The 22,188-nt window shown below is 40.4% G+C and overlaps 1 protein-coding gene across 1 annotated transcript; it reads left to right on the forward strand.

Annotated features, from left to right (window-relative positions):
• The first annotated feature begins 1,305 nt into the window (after window positions 1-1,305).
• Window positions 1,306-21,447, forward strand: fgf10a (fibroblast growth factor 10a). Its single transcript, XM_067575300.1, has 3 exons — window positions 1,306-2,079; window positions 17,250-17,353; window positions 20,583-21,447. Exons 1-3 carry the CDS (start codon window positions 1,641-1,643, stop codon window positions 20,781-20,783), a joined length of 744 nt encoding a protein of 247 aa, XP_067431401.1. The 5' UTR covers window positions 1,306-1,640; the 3' UTR covers window positions 20,784-21,447.
• Window positions 21,448-22,188: the final 741 nt, after the last annotated feature.

Genomic DNA, 22,188 nt, shown 5'->3' on the forward strand with positions numbered 1-22,188 from the left:
CTGTATTCTTTAATCATATCGGCACTTGTATTGGAAGATTTAAAACGATAACAATAACCTCGATCAACAGGACAAGAATATAAGAGAAATGGTCCAACAGCTCTGAAAAAGGAGGGAGAGATATGAAGGAAAGGTTTTCTTTCCTTCTTTCGGACCTGCTCTGCTCAACTGGTGGGGTTTGGTCTGGGAAGGGGAGGAGACAGAGAAACGGGGGAGAGGGAGAGGGAGGGAAAGAGAAAACGGGGTGGGACAGACCCCCCCCCCCCCCCGGCACACACACACACACACACAAACACACACACACACACACGTACATGTGCAGTCACACATGCACGCACACATAAATGCACACAGTTCTTCAAAGCCAAGTGGTTTTCATAGACATCCAATTACACTAAGAGATGACATCTGGGGAGCTGCAGCAGATAAATAAGGTGAAAGGAAAGACAAGATTCAGTCACCTCAGAGAAACTCCAGATAACCAGAGAGAGCACTGCTGATAGAGATAGGGGAGAGGGAGAGGCAAAGGAAAGAGGGAGGGGGCCAAAGGAGAGGGAGCCACACACAGGAGGAAAGAAGAGAGGCAACGCACCGCTCCAGCGCTCAGACTCCGAGAGGCAAGGACGGAGGCGAGATAGGGAGCTCAGCTCACTGACAGACGCACAACAAGAGAGGGGAGAAAGACGAGAGCTCCCGGGCTCAGTTACACACTCAAGTAACTTCAAACCAGCTCCGACAAAACAAGAGAAACAAAGAGAGAGAAAAGAAGAGAAGAAAAGAAGAAAGTCTGGATTCTTTGACTCTTTATTTTTGTGGCCTGCCTTGCGTGGATTTCTCTGGACATTTTTCGAGAAGCAGCGTTAATCCTTCTTTTTTTTTTTTTTTTTACTTCCTGTTTTTATTTATTTATTTTGTCCTGAGCAGTTCAGCATCTTTTATCTCGACCTCCGCCGCCTCCTTGATATCCACCTCCCTGGACTGGAGAGGATAAATGGTTTGGGACATGTGTGTGGAGTAGATTTTAGCAGTGTATATGAATGAACTGATATTGTGTGTTTTTTGTCTTTGGATGCGAGAGTTTCGGTGTGTATTCAAACTTTAAAAAAGGGATTTTGAGCGTGTGTTGGTGTGTGTGTGTGTGTGTGTGTGTGTGTGTGTGGCAACCAGAAGTAAAGAGTGGCTGTCCTTGGGAGGAGAGGGAGGAGGAGGCGAGAGGTCTTTGAGGCGAGCCCCCAGTTGTTCCCATTGCGACGTGATCTGAGTTATGGATGTTGACGCATTCCTGCGGCGCTGCTGAGGAATAAACAGCACCGGGGACTACAGCAGAGACAGCCACAAAACTGCAGGCTTCACCACCACCAACAGCTGCATCTCCATCACCACGAATATTACCGATAAGTGTACATCTGCTACCACGAATCCTGCTCCGATCACATCTACTGCAGTCAGCTCAACCACCGCTACCAGCCATTCTACAGGTTTTAACGCCTACAGTCCCGGAGAGGTTGTGGGTCCCCAAACAGAGGAGGTTTGGTCGGTCAGTCAGGGGGGGTTTCTCCCACTCTCGTTCCCTCTCCCTGCACCCAGCTCAGCATGCCCCAGCCCCTGAGCACCTCCACAGCTCTGCCAGCTCCACTACCATGTGTAGATGGACAGTGACACAAGGTGCACCGGTCGCCTGGTTCTCCTCCTGCCCCTGCCGCAGACCTCCTTCACTTCTCCTCTCCCTCACCTTCCTCCTCCTGCTCGGAGCGTCCTCATCCTCGCCGCTCTCCGCTTTGTCGTCGGACTCTGACAAGAACCACAATGCACAAGGAGGGACCCCTCCTCACTTCTTCATCTCACGCCCACCACCTCCTTCCTCACCCGCACCGCTGCATGCATCCTCTGCGAGGTTGCCACGGGCGACCAATGTGTCATCGTCCTCCGCGACGGTCGTCGGGCGTCACGTGCGGAGCAGCTACAACCACCTACAAGGAGACGTGCGCCAGAGGAAACTGTTCTCCTACCAGAAATTCTTCCTTCGCATTGACAAGAAAGGAAAAGTTAATGGCACCAAAAGTGAGGACGATCCATACAGTAAGTCAACTAACTTTATATATTTTTATGTGTTTCATTAGTTCCTTACATTGTAAACAGCATCTAACCATGACGATGGCAACTTATGAGGATTTGAAAGCAATCTTGGATTTTTTTAGGCTTTTACTGGATACTGAAGATCATGTATTATTTATCAGGGCTTGACAGTATCCAATAAATCAAGCGTACCATTAGCTATTTTGTCGCCTCCTAGACTTCTTAGTTGCACTAGAAAAGGATGCAAAAAAAGCCGAACACAAAGGGTAATCCACTTTACTAAAAACGCACATATCCGTCAACGAGAAGACATCGGTAAAAGACGCACTGGTTGTCCCCTTCTCCGTCTCGTGTGTTTATCTGTGAAGAGAAATGTTTCTGTTTTCCCTCCCTGGGCAACAGTGCACAATAAGACAGGTGACTAGGCAAAGGAACAAATAACAGAGCTGCGTGCTTTTCAGCCTTTTCACCATGTGCAGAGGCAGGCATATTTGCCAGATTACAGAGAGTTTGGGAAAGGAGAGCATGACAGTAGGAGAGAGGGAGAGGAGGAGGAAAAATAAAATGAGTAAGCCAGGCAGATAGAAAGAGAGATGATCCACTGGAACCAATTAGAAATTGCCCAGAGAAAGTTCTTCCTCTTTGAGGAAATATCTAAAACACAGCTATTACCAAACCCCTGGGGAGAATTACAAGTACACTTACTCCTTGTTGCTATTGTGCCACAGCTATAATAGTGGCGGGCATATGCTAAGTATGAGGTTATACTTAGATGTAAAGTAATGATCATGGCATTCCTGCCCCTTTTTTCTAGTCGTGCTTTTTGCGGGCTGCGTGATTTTAACCTTTATTTATCCTAAGAAGGGTCACTGAGCACACATGCTCTTTTGTCAGCACCACTGAGCCTCACATTCACACAGTTACACTCTGTCACACATAGTATATCTCGTATATCGTCTTCCATTGCTGGGCACTGAGTAAGTCCACTGATAGGAGGCAGCTGGATGTACCTGAACTAGTTTTTGAGAGAATGCCTGAGTGAATGTGTAAGTGTAGAAAGAAAATAAATGTGCAGTGGATTAAACTGTTGATAATCTATAAATGCAACAATGCTTTAACGTTGTGGAATCTCTTCTAAAGATAATTCGAGTGAAGATGTGTATTAAGTTCATTAAAATAAAATAATGGTGAAACTTTGTTTTCAGTTACTTAAAAACCAAACTGTACCACAACAGCAGGGATAGTGTTAAAATATAAATACTTTTAATGACTTATAAGGGTTATCATAATTATTTATGACTGATCCAGAACAGAAAATCAGCTGTTATCATTCTGTAGCCCACATCTTTATCTTCTAGTTAAACACATCTGGAAGTTCTCCAGGGCGACCGGTCTTCGGGCCTCAGAGGAGCTGCGCCGCCTGAGGGCACATTGACAGTAGTTGTTGAGGGAGAACAGAACATTACTCCCACATTTACCTGCCCAGAGTTTCCCTGCCAGTTCACGGAATTAGATGGGAGACGTCCAAAACACGAGCTAATTTCTTAAAGATTATAAAACAGGCTCTCGCTGCTTTACGTCTACTGTATGTGTCGCAGCATGTCAAGCGTGTGTGTCTGGGAATGTAATCTTCATAAATGGATCTTTATCATTCGCACACCTTCATACACATGTCATAGGTTTGTATGCATCTGTCTGTGGGTCTGTGGTGCTGTACAAGCCTCTCCTGCTGAGAGCACACACACACACACACACACACACACGCACACACACACACACATGCACGCACACACAAGCTGGAGCACAGAGAGGCCAGTCTTGCACATGGCCTCCATATGGCAAAGCCCACTTTTATTAGGGCCGGGGCCAGTGTGAATATGTGTGTGCATGTGTGTGTGTGTGCATGCTTGCATGTGTGTGTATGTGTGTGTGCCACTCAGACACCAAGGCTCTGCCAGACATGGCTGAAGGAATTTCAATTAGCGTCTCTTCCTCCCTCCCCTTGCCTGCAGTCCTCTCTGACACACACATGCGCACACACACACACACACACAAACACCCACACACACACACACACACGCTTTTACACACATGCACGTAAAGAGCTCAACCATTAGGGTGCAACGTGTCACTAACTATAATGGCATCAGGTCATGGCATTAGAGGCACAATCCATCAATTTCAACAGTTCCTGCAACTTGATTGTAAGTAAGAACTTTCTGGAAGAAGAAAATCTAAAATATCAGGACTTGGCTGTGGAGGCCAAACTTTTAGGCCGTATTTTTGTCTTGGCAGCATATTAAGTAGGTATTTCATCAAGCCGTATCTACCTGACAGCAAGTGCAGATGTTTAACATGTTTCAGACAGTAAAAAACAGTGGGTGGAAACCGGAGAAATTTGACTGTGATGAAATAATCATTAAACTATGTGTGTGTCTGCTCACTATCATACTACATACATACTCTATTGTTACAGTATATGCATCCGTGCACAAGCTTGCATGTACAGCAGTTTGTATGCTAATGCACCACCCCCTGCTATTTATGCATGCGCTCTAAAATCAGCAGAGAACAAATTGTACCCTTTCTAACTAAACCAAACAGAACGTATTCACATTCCCCTCACTGAGAACATGGATGCGGTATTTGACATGTTAGACGTCATGTTTTTCACATGATCATTCGTGCTCTCAAGTTTGTTTGTCTGCGCACATCTGCAATAAGTTTCCAATAAGCTTATTTTTTAAATGCTACAGATTACAGCATTGTTATATAGCATTGTTAATTTATACTGTATAGGTGTAGAGCTGCACACAAACTTTTTGGCAAATAAGTTCTTTGATGCAAATTTCTGGCCTTTATATGCTTATTAAAAACACCTGGCTCCTTTGAGCAAAGCCACATAGCTTTCGTTATCTACTAAATATAACATACCAATATAATGTAATATTCCTACAAGGGCTTATTAGTCATAAAAACATACCGTTGCTTTAGGGAAGCATCAAATTGAAAACTAGTGATGCAGTAGATGATAGTGTGGCTATCATGGTCTAGTAGTCTGGTAATGTTCAGGAGGTCAGATTGCAAATGAGTGTCATTAGATGGTGTCAGAGGTGATGAAGAAGTTGTAGGTCCAGCTCCGGGGTCGAGCTTCTCCTCCACAGCCGAGCCTTTCTAATCATGTTGTCAGAGTTAGGGGCAGCGCATCACTCAAGGTTTAGGGTTTGTATTGTTAACATGCGCTCAGTAGTGCGTGACCATGTTTGTCCATTTGTATTCATGTGATCAGTGCCCATCTATCCATCTCACCTCATAAGGCCTTTCAAATAAGGCGTGCTAACAGTCTGAATATGGAAACCCTGCCGGGCTGCCATGCGATTAGCATTGATCCTTCCACTGACCATGAGCAACAAGACTCTCCTTGTTTTCTTCCCTCGCTGTTGTCCACGGACTGTCACATCTTGTTTACAAACAAACGAATAAAGCAATGAAACAAATGGACATGTGTTTGCAGTTGGACCGCAGACTTGCGGTAACGCGTCGCTCAATTAGTATTGAATGGTGCCAACTTGACTATAGCTGGAGCTTTGAATCTCGCTGCGGCCACCCGGATTGTAAAAGCTGCCACACATCCTTATTGTTAACATTTATCACAGCAGACACATTACCCACGAACATGAATGAATCCAACGCACAGCAATTTATGGATAGTCTAATACACTGGACATAATTCTGATTTAGTGAAGGTTTTCCATGTCCAGGCTAATTACACAGGTCTGCCCCCTCTGGTTTGACCCTTACCTATTGACCCGAGTCAGGAAGCTTTGGTAATGGAAAGGTCACCGCTACACATAGTGCATCACTTTGGGCTCTTCTGTGACTCTTTTAGCAATAGCAGTGTGGCTGGGGATGAAAAGTTCTTGTAGTTTGACTAATTTTGAGATGATTTTGGTGTGCAAGACTACAAAAAAATATAAATTTTTGATGGTCAAATGATATCTAAATTCTGCAGAAGAAAATGATTTTTCATACATAGCAAAAATCTCCATCTTACTAAAAACTTTTTTGGTTGATTACTGAGTATTAAATGCGGTGTTTTCTTACAATATATGTGTAAGAATCTGCCAATACATATCAACTTTTTTCAAGATTCAGTACCTTCAAACAAATATATGTTCAACGATACAAAAAAGATAACATTAAGCATCGCCATCATCAGATTTCTTTTTCATTAGCAGAATGTAGAACAAAGTTGTGTTCAAGAAACGTCTGAATAAGGTCGACCCAACAGTACTCTTTCTACTCTGCATTCATGAACTTCTAATAACCCAGCAGGGTTACAACGCTAAGCAACAATGTGACAAGTGTTTGCCCTTCTTGAATTTTTCAACATCTTCATGAAATTAGTCCCAGTCTTTTCACTTGCTGTTTCTGGATCTTTTTTTTGTTTTTTTCTTCCGTCTGCCTTACTCTTCATCCTCCTCTCTGCTCTTGTGGTTGATGAGTGTGTTTAGGTTTCTCATGGGAAAAGGTAACAGTGTGGCCCATAAAAATGAGTTATGAGGAGATATGGGATGTACCAGAGGTTAGTGTCAGAGTTGCTTTTCATTCAAAGTTACTTTGACATCTTCATGGACTCTTCTCTCCAGCAGTCGTAAATAAAAGCGGTGTGCAAATGCCACGAGCTACAAGCTTGTTCAGGAAATACTGAACCTATCATCCACTTCTCCAAAAGCTGCCACAGCCAAGTACAATTACATTCAGCTGTGCTCTGAAAACATACAATAAACCTATACTACCTGTGCACTCCCTCCTATGTTTGCTCCCTCTGATCTTTCTTCCTACTACACCAACGTAAATTTTGCTTATGGGTGTAACAAACAGGTGCTTTTTACTTCTTACGAGACCTCCTGATTGGGGCTGTGACGATATGAATTTTTTATTACCATGATGAAAAAGCAACAAATCCCTGCGGTTTACCGCTAATGCCAACCCCCCCCACACAGTCTTTTTTTATTGGTCTTTACAGTCCAAAAATAATTTTAATAAATAAAAAAGTCTGCATTTGACTGCTAAAACCTCCTCTAATGCTGAGCAGTGCACAGAGATGATCGCCGTGTTCATACACCAGCCTTTGTTAATATAAACACACAGGCCATTGCCTCGAGTCTTACCGGACAACGAAGCAATCCTGTCTGACCAGACGGTGGTTAGCCCGGCTAGCTCATGCAGCCACGTCTCGGCAAAGATGAGGACACAGCAGTTTGTCTTCTCTCTCTGGGAGGTCAGAAGTAGTCTTAGGTAGTCTAGTTTATTGTTGATGGAGCAGACATTGGTGAGGAAGATTGACAGGAGAGCTGGTCGACTGGGGTTAGCCATAGCGCTAATGCGACTTTTGTCACAGCCCTACTTCTGATTGGCTGGAAACAAAAATCATGGACGATCATTCGATCTAATCTAATCTACAGCCACAATTCAATGTATGGAGGAGCATGTTTTTCATTGAACATGGCACTCTTCATGGTGATGTTTTGTTAATAATCAGCAGGAGTCTGGATCAAATCATGTCAGTTCTGATTCATGACTCGTTTTACTGGAATCCACAGAGCAAATGCTGTCAATTTCCTGCAGAAATCTTACATAATATTGATTATAATCTTACCTAAGAGCGATGGTATTTTACTGTAGCTGACATATACTGTATCTTCGCCTCGTAGATTTAGAAATTACTTTATGGTTAATGGATCCAAGCCAAAGCACCAATAATGTCTTAACCTTTTGAGAAAGACGGATTAATGAGCCATTTACATGTATTTTACTGAATATTTAATGGCACTTTGCAGAAGTTATTACACAATCTTTGATGCCTGGAGCCTCAGCTGTTTAGTTTGGGACAATATTTAATCTGAGCCACAGAAATCATGCCCTTAAGGTCTAGAAAGAAAAGACTCTGAAACGTTCCCGCACTGAGAAAACCAGCATGTTCTGATGTGCAAATTACACTGTATTTTTGTTGTTGTTGAAGACTTACAGTTATTAAATGCAACAACGACAAGTTAATTTCTTTTAGTGAATCTAAAATAAGTTGTAAATGAAAAAAAGTCAAGTTGTTGCATTATCAGATATAATAAAAACAATATGATTTACGCAGCTTCTCTCTTCTCCCTGCCTTCGTCAGCACTATTCTCTTCTCATCTCACACACAGGGGTGAATCCAGAGGTCCAGATGTATGAGTACCCTTTGACCCCATTACTGCATGTACAGGGTCATTAAAGGAGCATGTGTGTGTTCAGGCTTTGGGTGTGTCAGGAATGTTGACGAGCATTGAAAATGATCACAAAAAAACCCTCCGGAGTTAACATTTCCCATCAAGATATTAAGATATTTCTTCATTGTTAAAGCGCAGTTTTTATACTTTTCAAAGCTGGGTGTTTTTGCCAAGAGTCGCCAAGGACAATGACAGGATTCGTCTCATTTTTCCATCACTGTTTACATTTTTCCTGTCATCACTGCTTGATATTTTCCCATCAATTTGCTCCCCTGTCCATTAATGTGTCAGCTACAACAGGACTGAAATAAGAGCCAGATTTCTGTAGGCAAACTGAGGCAGCCCTGCCACAAACCCCAAACGCTCAGGCACCACCTTAAACAAAAGTCTTTCAGCAGCAAATCATGTTTTTGAAACATCTTGCGCTGCTTTGGAGCAAATCGTCTCTCCGAAGAGAAAATAGCTCCAAACATCAAGAGTCGATTACTATTCACAAAGAATCTGAAGTTGGATGGGGGTTTTTTTGTTTTTTTTGTTTTGATGAACAGCCTTTTTCATTGTTTATGTTATGTGGAGGATTCTTGCAGAGTACGATCAGAAGAGAGGGAGGTAAAGAGATAGAGACAGGAGGAGATATTCTGATGTATTACTAATTCTGAGGTATTAACCAGATTTCCAAACTATCAAGCTTTAGCGTGAATCATCATTTTCATGTAACTGGTATGTAGTATACAAATCTTTTGAATTGATATAGTGTTTCTACTGACTGGCTCACTTTTCTCCCACTCCCTCTCTCACACTTGCTACGCACACACATTACACACTACCCTGTTCCTTAATGGAGCTACATTACCAAAAGTAACCCTATTGATTTCTGAATGACGTTGGCGTTAGTTTTGGCATTAAAAAAAATATTTTTTTTTGGCCTGGCAGGGGTTCTGGTGTACTTTAAAGAAACACTTTAGATGAATTTCTGAACACATGTAGGAGCATTGATTCATATTCTTGTTGTTTCATACGCTCATAGTGTCCATTTTTTACAATATGAGAAGCATTTACGCAGTTCTTGGCTCATCTCAGTGCTCTCTTGACAACAATCCAACTGTTTGGTGTTGTCTAAATAACAAATCATTACATTCGACAACAAACTGCTAAACAGAATCACAGAAATGGATTCACTTTGAAGTAAACAGTGATTTGATGGTTGTTTGCATAGTTTACAGTTAAGTCATAGAGAAAAACTGTGGTGTTGCTGACATAGCAAATGCTGCGTTTTCCAGTTCCTAATGATTTAATGTGTGATGTCAGTGACATAATGGAGTTCATTGGCAAAGTCGGAGGCAGTGTTACTTTGTTCTAGAGGTAATTCTATTTGGAAAAAAAAGATGAAAATCACATGAAAAAATAAAATAAAATCAATGTAAAATGTGAGACTCAGCTTATAAAAATGCAAGTGAAAATATTCTGTAGTTTCTCTTCTCTACTCTGAGCAGCCCATGACAGGACCTTTACTGTCAGTAAAGTGATTGTGCTATTTCTTTAGAAATTCAGTTTTTAAAGCTGAAGGATTTGGTCAATCAACAGAAAATTAATCTGTAAATATTTTGATGATCGATTAATAATTTAATTAATTAGAATACATTTTTCAATCTGAAGTACTGAACATTCACTGCTTCCAGCTTCACCAATGTGAGCATTTTCTGCTTTTGTATGTTTTATATCACTGAAAATTAAATATCTTTGGGATGTGGACTGTTGCTCAGACAAAACAACAACCTTTAAAGATGTGTATTTTTCACTATTTTCTGATGTTTAAGATACCAACTGATTAATCAAGGAAACAAACATCAAAATATTCTACAAATCGATAGTCTCAGCCCAACTCAATTCCTTAACAAACCTTTTAGAAAACGAAAAAAAAAAACAACTTTAACTGTATTGTAGCATAATTTTATCAGACTTTCTCTACTAGCAACAATACTGAAAAATGCACTGGAAGCCTAATACTGAAAGTGTCATTTTGGTGTTAACCTGGTGCATGTGAACAGGCAGATTTCATGACCTTTGAAGCAGTGGGAGGTGAAGAATCTGTGACAGATAACAGGGTTGCTTCCATGTAGACACCATGTGCTATAGGAACCCCCCCACCACCGAATACACACACACACACCTCATGTTCCTGCTCTCTGCTCTCACTCACCCCTAACCCTGCCCTACACACACACACACACACACACACACACGTTTGCAGAGCTATCCTTGCTAGGACATTGCCTTGACTTCGATTCACTGTGGACAGACTAACCCAAATCCTAAACCTAAACCTTAGCCAGGACCTCAGAAATGACGTTTTGCCTCATTAGGACCAGGCTTTGGTCCCCATGAGGACTACTGGTCCCGACAAGGTCGGTGTTTATACCAAAAAAGGTCCCCAAGAGGTAACTAAAAATACACACACATGTGTACACACACACACCATGAAAGTGAGGCTCTTAATGGAGTCATCAAAGGTAGAGCTGAGAGCTGAGAGTTGAGCCCAGAGAGGCATCTGGACAGCCTGGTCGTTTGAACAGAGCAGCCAGCAATGCCAGCTAATTACCCCGTGTGTGTATGTGTGTGTGTATGTGTGTGTGTGTGTGTGTGCGCGCACTATGAGTACGAACATAAATGCACGTTTAAGGCGAAACAAATAAAGTAATACAGAGAGAGAAAGATGCATGTGACAAACAAAATAATATTTGTACATGCCTGTGCATAATATTTGTGGTGTAAAATAACACGATTTCTAAAGCTTAAAGTCCAGCGCCAACAACTCAAACCACAACAGTTGGGCAACATCACACTGGCAGCTGAACTGTAAATGAAAAATGTGTGAAATGCAGACGACCGTCACAGCACATTGCCTGAAAACATAACTCCTGCCGTGTCAGGCCTGTGAAATGTTTTGACAGAAACTGGCAGCTTTGGCACTTTATCATGTTACAAAGTCAACTGTGTTAAAGGAATCACAATAACTCAGGTGGTAATGGTTTTTTTTTTCTCCTCTCCATCAAAATCACCATTAACATTACTGTGAATTTCTTTTGGTTTCCTCCCAGCTGCTCTTAAATGTGTGTGACATAACTTGCTGTGGTCTTGCTGTGCTCGGTAAACTGATCTCAAATTATGCGGATTGGAATGACCCGCGCAGACGAAACTTAACGCTATCTGTTGGCTAGGCGGAGAGACCTCTGGTATTATAAACAGAGGGATTTCACTCAGGTGATCCGTTTTGTTTGATTTTTGAATAATCTGGGTTTGTTTTTCTTTTCCTACCTTTGCCAGTTTTGAAATCACACACAGCTTGAACAGTGTGGTTTCGGCTATTTCAGTCCTACAAGAAAGAAAGTGATGTGAGTGTTCCTGTCAGGGAAGGAAATAAAACCATTATGGGGGCGAGAAAAAGTTAAATAATACAGTGAGTGCAGGTCAAATTGAACAATCCTACTAATGAAAAAAGTACTTGAGAAGAAACTAATTCAATGTAGTATGCAAAGGGCACATCGTATCTGTTTAATATGATTTATAACCCAGAAATTTAATATGTGCAAAACACATTTTGAAAACAAATCCGTTTACCAAAATTTCTATTTGTTTAAAAAAATAAAAAAAAATAAAAAAATTGGCCATACTGAAAATCAGAAACAGGCCTCTGTTTTTTCCATCTTTGGTCAAAAACCGTCAGCCCGGCGGGCTTTGATGTGGCCACTTAACACAGGATGATACTGTTGTCAACCACATCAGTCTAAACCAATACCTCAGTGCTCCTCAAAACACATAATATAGCCTACAGCAGTTTCTACTCCAACCCAATATCTTCGCCAGCACTCGCCAGCAAACTGCACAACCAAGACATGTTTGTTCTCTCTCAGGCTTCATAAAGAGCCGGAAATCTTCGACCAAACTCCAAAGAAAAATAATGCAAAGGAAATAGTTTAATCCTGTCAAAACCACGGGTGGCTTGAAAGCAGCCAAGAAGAGTCTTTCTGCATAAAAACCTTTGTGTGAATGCATTTTATTCATTGTTATTGTATTTGAATGACCAAATACAGGGAACATAGTTTTATGTATTCAATTCATATCTAATTTAAGTATATTCGTGGTCCATTTTTCCTTTCTGAATTCCTCTTTTTTTTTTTTTTCTTCTCTTTTGAGTCTCATGCGGTTGCATGGATGTACACTCATGTCACCATGAATATCAGACATCATCAGTCACTCTGTTGCCATAGTTTCAAAGAGAAAAATGATCTTGGTGTTTAGACCTTAACTGATGCAAATCAGATATTAAATCTTTTTTATTTTTAAAAAAAATATACAACAGGGGCATTTTTGTTTCATAAAAAAAAAAATAAAAAAAAAAAATCGCATCTCCAATGTCACATTTAAATTTAGAGTGAGAGAATTAGTTGTTGCAGAGAAACACAGGAACAGTCAGGGGGTTCATCCAAATATCTGAGCGCTGGACCTAGAATAAAAGAACCGAACCGTTCCCATTCATCTCACTGAGGGGAGTTCATGACACAAGCTAGTGACAATATTTCACAATAAAGAACGAGACCTCTCCGGGCTGCAGGCACGCAGTCGACCCACTCACAGCTGGTCACCGTGTCGAGGTCACAATGTGAACAACCGCAGTATAATCTTCAAAAAAGCCCCTGGATAAACAGTGGAAACATTTTCACAACCTCCCTTAACCTTTAGGTTCAGCTGGAGTCTCACTAACAGTGTTTCCAAAGAGGCCGGCTGGGGGTCGAGGGGAGGTCTGCATATGTGTGTGTTCCTCTGTGTGTGTGTGTGCGTGTTCCTGTTTGTATCTGTGAGCATTTTTGTATATGAGTGAGATTGTGCAAGTCTGCGTACGTTAGTTGTTACTCATGCGATCGTCTTCCTCAGTCTGCTGTTCAGAGCTGTAATTATTAAATATCTCAAAACTTACGATGAGTATTTTGTCCTAACTTGTGAGTGATGGTTACACTTTGAAGGAGGTACAAAGGCAAGTTATTACCCCAACTTTTATATTTATTAAAACTAATGGCTGTATTTTCTATGGTATAAGATCAAAAGTACATTCAAATCTGGTGGTGATGTTTTTCAAAAAAGTGAAACCAACCAACCAAATAACTCTACAGCAGGCCTCTCTGTATTCTTTCCAAATTGAGACCAATACTTAATCAAAAAACTGGACTTTCTGTGCCACTGAGCCTATTGTTACTGAATGCCAGTGTGTGTGTTATGAAGCTACAGCCTCACAAGATCTCAGTGACGACATGTCCCAAATTTCAGCCATGTTTAAAGACTGAAGTCTACCGTGTGGAGAGGGAGGAAAGTTGAAATTTTGACCAAGAGGGAAAACTTGAGAGGATTAGAGTACAAAGAGATTGATTTAAAGAGAATAATGGTGAGGACAAAAGGAGCATTGAGGGGAGGAGGGAAGAGAAAATAAAAGAGACTAGAGATGAAGCACAAAAAGATAAATCAGAGACAATAAGTGCAAAATGGAAACGCTGGGAATTTTAAAACAAGTCGAACGATCGCATCTCACTGCGCCCTCTTCTTCTGCGACTCTAATATCCACAGAACAGTACGGGATCGAAACGCGCTTGAATTTGCATTTTCTTTCGCCAGTATTCTCGAAATTCTGTCAAAATTAGTGGTAAATCTGGATGGAAACTTGGCTTGTGAGGTTGAGAAATTATACCACATACTAAGCAGAGGTTAGAAAGTTTAAGGGAACCAGACAACAAAGCAACAACAAACATCCACAGAATGTGGTGAGCATAACAGTCTCAAGACACCAGCACTCCTGACCTGCCAATACCACAAATAACCACTACTATTACTGAAGCTATAGATCAAAAAATGGTTTAAGTTTCCAAAAGCTGCTGTTGAGTTGCTGTATTCTGTATATCTGATTTGTATTGCACTTTTTAACAGGCAGATTTCTGGTCATGTTGTGGATTTGACAGTCACAGTGGAGTTGGGATTTGGCTATAAACTCATTAAATATGGTAGTGGTCTTTATGAAGTGGTTAATGAACAGTTTCTTACTGTTAGAGGGCCAGGTTGTGTTTATTTGTACTTGTGGCTCTGTCAGTGTTACAGTTTGGGTTTGACTGGCAAAGACCCATTTGGCTTGTTTTTATGAAAGTTGTAGTGTTGCCCTGTTACACACAGGTGTTTGCCCTTGGTAGTTTCTTCAAAAATGTTGATAGCGGAAAATGTCCATGCCTTTTATATTAAGTGAATCCTGTGTGCTATTTGTGCTTTGGGTCCTATTTTTTCCCCTTTACACTTAAAACATAAATTCATAATGAAGTTGTTGGGCTGTGATCCAGGGAAAACAGGGAGGAAGAAAACAGAGTTTTTCCTCTTCAGAAAAGGGAGAAAAATACACGAACAGGCTCAAGACATCAATATGACAAGGTGTTGAATGAGGAAAATTAGAGTAAAACAACAACAACAAAAAGCTTTAAGGGTAACGTAGATCTAGCACAAGCACTTTGAATCATTTGCTCAAGTGTGTATTTGCACATGCCTGTATCTGTGTGTGTGTTTTTATCACAAAAACCTGACCTGTGTTTTAGGCTCTGGTCCTGTTTTTCTCGGTCTTCTTGCCATAAACTCTGTTGCTGCAATCTAAGCCTTTTGTTGCAGCCTGGCCTTTTAACTCACAAGCAGACGGGCTGCTTCTGGTAACTGGTAAAGGGGGCCATAAAAGAACCCTGTGCTTTGGTTTCTGACAAACCACATCAAACAGGATGAGGGGAAAAGGGTTTGAACAGGTGGACCGGCCTCTAGCACAGCACAGACAGATCTTATTTTGACAGATCACAGCTTAGAAATGTCAGCTGTGGTGCAGCGAGATGGAACATTTTGAAGCTGATAGATCAGTGTTGTGTTGCGGTACAAGCGACTGCTTTTATGCGCATCTGTGTGAGTAATGGACTTAACAAAGCAAGCCAACATGATGCACTTGTGAGCTACAAAAATCTTCTTGAAGTTTAGACTTTTAACAACCTTTTAGTGACCAAATAAGGGAATTGAGAGGATGGATTAATGCCAGTACACCTCAGCCAAGGACTACATTTAACAGAAAAGAAAACCAAAACAGAAACAAAACATGAGGCCAAAAACAGTTAAAAATAAACCAACTGCAGACATACAGTACACACGGGAACACTGTCACTGCAAAAAAACATCACAGCTCATTTTTATACCCTTTTTTTTTATACATTTCCAAATACAAAAGTGTCTCTCATTTCTTTGAAATAACACTGAGAGACAGACTGGGAGACAACAGTAAAGTTCAACTTTCAGGGCAGTTAGTGGGTCGATACTCTCAGTCGTCTCCATCTGAAGTTACAACAAGGCTCCCTGAGTCTCGTCCACTCATCACACCAGGTTGTTGGGATGTTGCAAATCTTTATCTGAGTGAGGGCAGCAAATGGCATCAGGTGGACAGACAGGTAGACGTCATATGAGATTTAAAGTTTAAAGAACAAAAATGGGAGTCATTTGCTTGATCTCTCACACTATTTATTGTTTCCTTGCTTTTCCTGGTCTTCAGGATTTATTTGACTTCCTCCTTAACAACCTTGGGGAAAATATGACCATGTGTGACTCTAGAAAGAAAAAATAATTAACAATAATTAACTGTTCTGGATATTTGCCTCAAGTCATGTTTGGTAACCTGACCACTATGACTAATTCACTTTCTATGGAGGAAACAGGCTGATTAAATGGATTTTCAGCAATGCTGCTTGGCATAAGGTTGTCCGTTCATTATTTGAACAAGAATCTGACACTTTGAAAGCTCAAGAATGACAATGATACCCCTTTAGAGAGATCTGGGTAGACTTTTCCTGTTTCTCCCTCCATCCTCCCTACTATTCCTGCAACCAGGCTCCACTTCCTACTGGCCCCTGTTAGCTAATCCTCTCAAACCCCTGATAGTTTTATGGCTTGGTGTAACTGACTTTAGGATGAGAGAAGAAAGGGCCGGAGACCACAGCTTAAACCAGTAATTGGTTCAGGCTTGAAAACTGATACGGACGCCTTGACCTCTTGCCAAACTGGCAGCCAGAAAGCCTCTCTCCGTCCTGTCCGTGTGCCTGCCTGCCTGCCTGCCTGCGCTCCCCTGGTCAGAAAAACAAACATAGAGCGGAGAAATGTTTTTTCCTGGCTTACACCTCGGTCCCAGGGCATGCAGCCCACAAGCTAACCAGCAAATGAACAGGGGGCAAGAGGCCGGTCTGAGGTCTGACTGTCACATAGTGAGGCAGAGAGAGAGAGAGAGAGAGAGAGAGAGAGAGAGAGAGAGGGGAGGGAGACGAGACTGGGGCTCACTTGTGAGGAAGAAACTGAGATGATTCAGGTTTCTCCTACAGCATTTTAAGGTTTATAAGCTATTTTGAAAAATTACAGAACCCGAGATGCACCTTTTTTTTACATTTTAAACTAATATTTTTACAGTCAAATACCTGCTTTTGTGGTGTTTTAGATCCCACAATCTCTCAACTTTGTTAAGAAAATATGACTTACACTCACAAGAAACAATTAAGTCTATAAACTTCAGAGCAAACGCAGAAAGAATCTGTCAATTAATCGATTAGTCAACGGACAAAAAAATGATCAATGTTCAAGTATGAGGATTTTTTTCCTTTTCTCTTTTTTTTCACTTGTCTTTGGGTTTTGTACTGACGCTCGAATAAAACAAGCTATTTGAAGACTGGAAAAATTGTGATATAGCTTAATAATGACAACAAACATTAGTTGTAGCCCTATTTATGTTATGATCATCAAACCCAGCAAATGTGAGCAGCTTAAAGTTTTGACATCTGTCTCTCTCTGTCCCTGCTGCACCAGGTATTTTGGAGATCAAGTCAGTGGATGTGGGAGTTGTGGCCATCAGGGGCCTCAGCAGTAACTACTACCTGGCAATCAGCAAGAGGGGAGACCTATACGGAGCGGTGAGTAGTTGTTTCAGAACCTTTTAGAACCGTTATGTGCTCATCCATTCATCAATCCTAATGAACCAAAGATACACTTTTCTCTCTAAACCTGTGACTCTGCAGTTTTGAATTTTCTTGAATGCTTTTTTTTTTTTTAAAAAAAAAAAACAACAGACAAGGCAGCAAAGACTCTTTTCCAGAAATACATAGGAACCACAGTTAGTCGACGTGAGCTCTCCTCTCTGCTACCTATCTCTCCTCTCCATTCAGGAACAGGAAACACAATCCTTCAGTTTCTCTATTCTGCTTCAGTCCCTCTGGGGGAGAGCAGCCCTTGTTTCATCTGTTTTCTCTCTTTCTCTCTCTCTCTCTCCTTTTCTTCATCTCATTCTCTCCCTTCCTTTTTTCTCTTTTTTCCTTTACTTTGAAAGACCTAACTTTCAGCGTGTCTCTCTGGGAGCCACACCACAGATGAAATGACACACGGTAGAAAGAAAGAGGCATTCTGTTGCATGGCCTGAAACTGAATTCCCATGACGTCTTCTGCTCGGTGCAACACAAGCCACAGTAACACGGCGCTGAAGGGCTGGCATTCGATTACACTTGATGGGTTTACACAGTGACTTCTTTATCCAGTGATAATCAAATGAAATCATTGTTTCATTATATTGCCAGATCAATACATGTAAGTGACAAAGAGGATTATGATCGCCTTAAGGCTTTACTGGGATTCAATTTATATAGAATTATCAAGGAAAACAAATTCGCAGTGCGGTCTGTGATGTAAGATTTTATTTTTAATAGTTTCTTCTGTATTAAATGTGTAGATTTTCTTGCTTTTAACATCAGCCCACTAAGCCAGTTTGTAAAACGATACTGACATTATTATTTCTCATGATTCATTACCATAATTTGATGTCACTTATGATTACAGTTTCTTTTTTTTTTTAATCCCCTTCTCTAATCATTTAATTGAAAGGCAGCCAGCACACACACACACATACACACACACACACACACATACACACACACACACGCACACAGTTTGGTTGTACCCAGAGACCAGCATTAGTTAAAAAACTGCACAGTGTCTGTAAAATATTCTCATTTTGCTTTGGGAACATTCAGTTTTACTTCTGGAACCAATTTGAACAGCTGTGGCTAGATACAGAGAGAGAGAGAGAGAGTTATACTGTGCATGTGTGTGTGTGTGTGTGTGTGTGTGTGTGTGTGTGTGTGTGTGTGTGTGTGTGTGTTGTGCGTTCGGGGCAAGTACATTTTTGCTTGTGAATATCAACTGCATCCAGTTAACTGACTGTTTAAGTGACATTCGCCTGAAGCACAAGGGCAGCTTCCAGTAAACTGACAAATGTTACTCTCTCAGATCATTTTCTCTTCATTTACCAGTGGGTGGTCACTGCGGTAATGTAAGCCACAAACATGGTGTCACGATGCTCTTTGCTGGCAACAAACCTGAATCTTTAAGAAATCAGATCTCATGCTAACCTCTCTGCCCCCCCCCACCACCACCACCACCTCCACCACCCCACCCCCCACATCCCTCCAGCGCCCCCTCAGTCATCCAGTCCACTGACAAACAAACATCTACAATAATTTCATGTCCAGCCTTTTACAATTGGCCTTGATTACACTGGGGATTACTCTTAAGCAATAGTCGACCATTTGTTGATCTATGTTGTTACAAGAATATCGACATGTTGCTGTGCTCAGACAAGGTCCAGAAAAAGAAAGAACATTAATAAAAATGAAAATAACAAAAAGCAACAGCAGTGACAAAGTCTGAGATGTGACTGTAATTTTCCAGTAATACAAATCACTTACAGCTACTAATGATGGTAAAAAAGAAACTGATGGTAATGAAACTGAAAGATTATGAAGATGAACTGAGGACAAGATGACAAGACCAGGCTCCATTAAAAGAGTGACTCATTCCAATATGAAACCATCTATTGACATGATTTATGCACTTACAAGAGCAGTAAGTCAACCAGGTTAATAAAACATACAGCGATTAAGCAAACACAGCTGTACAGCCTCATGACTTGTTAATTAGTTATTCAAAAAGGGAAAAATACAAACCCTGAGATATCCACAGATCTCATGCAGCATCATCCAAGTCCTGATATTGTTCCATATTTATATCTGTCTTCATAAACCTGCTTTCAAAAGCATTAAAACTCTAACTTTACATTATTTTCGTTATTGATTTTGACATTTAATGATTCATCTGACAAATTTCTTCTTCAAAAACTTCAAAAACACAAATCATTTAGTCTATGAAATGTCAGAAAATAGTGACAAATGCTTGCTCATGGGGGAATTGTTAAGTCTCTCTAAATTAAAGAGTAAAGTCTAGACCTGCTCTAAGTGAAAAGTGCCTTGAGATAACTTTTGTTATGATTTGGTGCTATATTAATATAATTAATAAAAATGTCCTTAAGCTCAAGGTGATGCCATCAGATTTCTTGCTTTGTTCAATCAACAACCTGAAACCTGAAAGATATTCCGTTTACAATCAAAAAATCCTATATGCTTCGAATATAAATTGTGCCTGACATGTTTTTTCCACAAAAAATGTTCAGTTGTTAAAAATCATCTTAAAATGACATCTCCTTCTTCTCCCTCATTGAAAAATATTTACATATTTTTCGTTTGAAACGTCTATGCTCAGTGTTGTGTGCGCTGGAGGCTTCAAGTTTCCACATCACACGTGTAAAGTTGCATACTGGACTACAATTGGCTTCTAGCTAGTTGTGATGTCACAAATCACAGCGTTGGTACCCTTCAACTCAGATTTAAGGTGAGCACAGAGAAACTTTCCCCCTTCAGCAGATGAATGTGAAAACAGCCTTCTAGTGTCAAACTCTGCAAATATATCTGAAGAAACAAGAATAAAAACACAATTTTGACTGGAGGGTGACTTTGAACAATTCATTTATTATCAAAATAGTGACAGATGAATGTTCCGTCTGACAGATTGACTAACTGATTAAATCAACTATGGTCCCATAGCATGTATCTCTGTTCAAGCTGAACCTCAGTCACACAGTCAGCATCACATGATAGCAGAGTGGAAAGTTTCAAATCACTGTCTATTTAGAGTTGGCTCTCTTATAAGCAGGAAATGCATCAAAAAAATTGAAGATCTTCTGAAATCTTTGTCTCTTTGTTCTGATTTATTTTTGCATATCTCTCATTTACACGTCTTCTTCCTCTCTCTCTGCAGAGGGACTTTGGTCCGGACTGTCGTCTAATTGAACGCATCGAGGAGAACAAGTACAACACCTACGCTTCAGCGGAGTGGCGCAACAAGAAGAAGCACATGTTTGTGGGACTCAATGCCAATGGCAAGCCAATGAAGGGGAAGAAAACACGGAGGAAAAACACAGCCACTCACTTCCTGCCCATTGTGGTACAACCGCGATGATTGGACATATCAGCCATGGGAGATCTCTGCAGACAGCAGGGCATCAGACATTATTGAAGTGACAGTGATGGCTACATTGGACAGATCTGAATCAGATCTGAATGATGCACTGAGGAGGAAAAGAATGGAAACCTATAGACATTTTACTCTGTTGGATAAAGACATTTCTATTTTTAAAGAAAGAAATAAGATATATTGGTATACAATGTATATATTATTTTCTGTTTTAAATTATAAAGTACATTGGCACAGTAGAAAATATGAAAAGAAATGACTTCTGTGCCAAAATGTGATTAGTAACTCACATTTCTAGATTTGTGTCCAAGTGAAACGCTTGACTGGGAAGTAAATGTAATAAATAAATGGCAAAATGTGTAAGAGGAAAATGAAGAGGAAGGAGGAGGAAGTATTGACAGAAAGCCGACTGACAGGAAAGGAGAAGAAAAGACGAGAAGAGCGGAAAATGAAAATGATGAGGGAGAGTCAAGAAAGTACCAACACAACAGCAAGTCTAACACTATCATGTTTTTTTTCTTTAAATTTATTTATTTTGTGTAATATTTAACAAAAAAGAACAAAAACACAAAAAGGACAAATTCTTGTCTTTTTACCATTTATGCTTCTCTTTTTTGAATACTAATCATTTAAACCTGAATAAATATAAAAAATATATTTGTCTTTAACTTGTTTGACTGACTTTGAATTCTTTTTAGATATTTTTATGGTTCAGTTATTGGTTGCTTTATTGTAAATATACCACAAATAGATAGAAATAAATGGATAAATAAAACATTCAAGGGAACTCTTCAGTTGACACAGATAATTTATTTACTGTATTTTTTTTTACCACCATGCAAAGTGCTGGGAATCACAGTAATAAACATCATGTGACAATGTTACACTGCAGTAAACTGTACAAAACTGATTACATGAGTACAATACATGCAGTAGTTAGATTCCACTTTAAATGTATTTAATTGTAATTACACAAATTTTATTTGATATTGATTATTTGACTAAATAATCTTAACTAAAGGTGTATTCACTGGCTTTTTCCAGAGCTTTCAACAACTTCTTGCAGTCTGCTCAGCGTTCCTTGATGGAACATACGGCATCTGCTGACGAAAACTGTTAGATGTAGTTAAAAGCTCTGGAAAAGCCAGTAAGTGAACCTTGAGTTAAAGGACCACTTTGTCCATTTTCAACATTTTTTTTCTATCCGAATTAATATAGTAGTGTGAAAAACAACAACAGTTGTGTTTAATGTTTTCTGTGTCTCTGCAAAATCTGGTAGTTGGGGGCAAGGAGGAACTTCAGACTTCAGGTAGTGGTGCCTTCTAGGACGGTCAAACGTGGGTCTCTCAAAACACTCCGCCTACCATGTTACACTAGCGATAGGGAAACA

This window comes from Thunnus thynnus, chromosome 19 (genome assembly GCF_963924715.1).
Source record: "Thunnus thynnus chromosome 19, fThuThy2.1, whole genome shotgun sequence".
Taxonomy (NCBI): Eukaryota; Metazoa; Chordata; class Actinopteri; order Scombriformes; family Scombridae; genus Thunnus; species Thunnus thynnus.

Bases quoted from the DNA above. Each gene is read 5' to 3' on its own strand.
- fgf10a (XM_067575300.1), top strand. From the start codon at position 1,641: ATGTGTAGATGGACAGTGACACAAGGTGCACCGGTCGCCTGGTTCTCC. The intron at 2,080-17,249 runs GTAAGTCAACTA...CTGCTGCACCAG, and splicing joins AAGTGAGGACGATCCATACA to GTATTTTGGAGATCAAGTCA. The intron at 17,354-20,582 runs GTGAGTAGTTGT...CTCTCTCTGCAG, and splicing joins GGGGAGACCTATACGGAGCG to AGGGACTTTGGTCCGGACTG.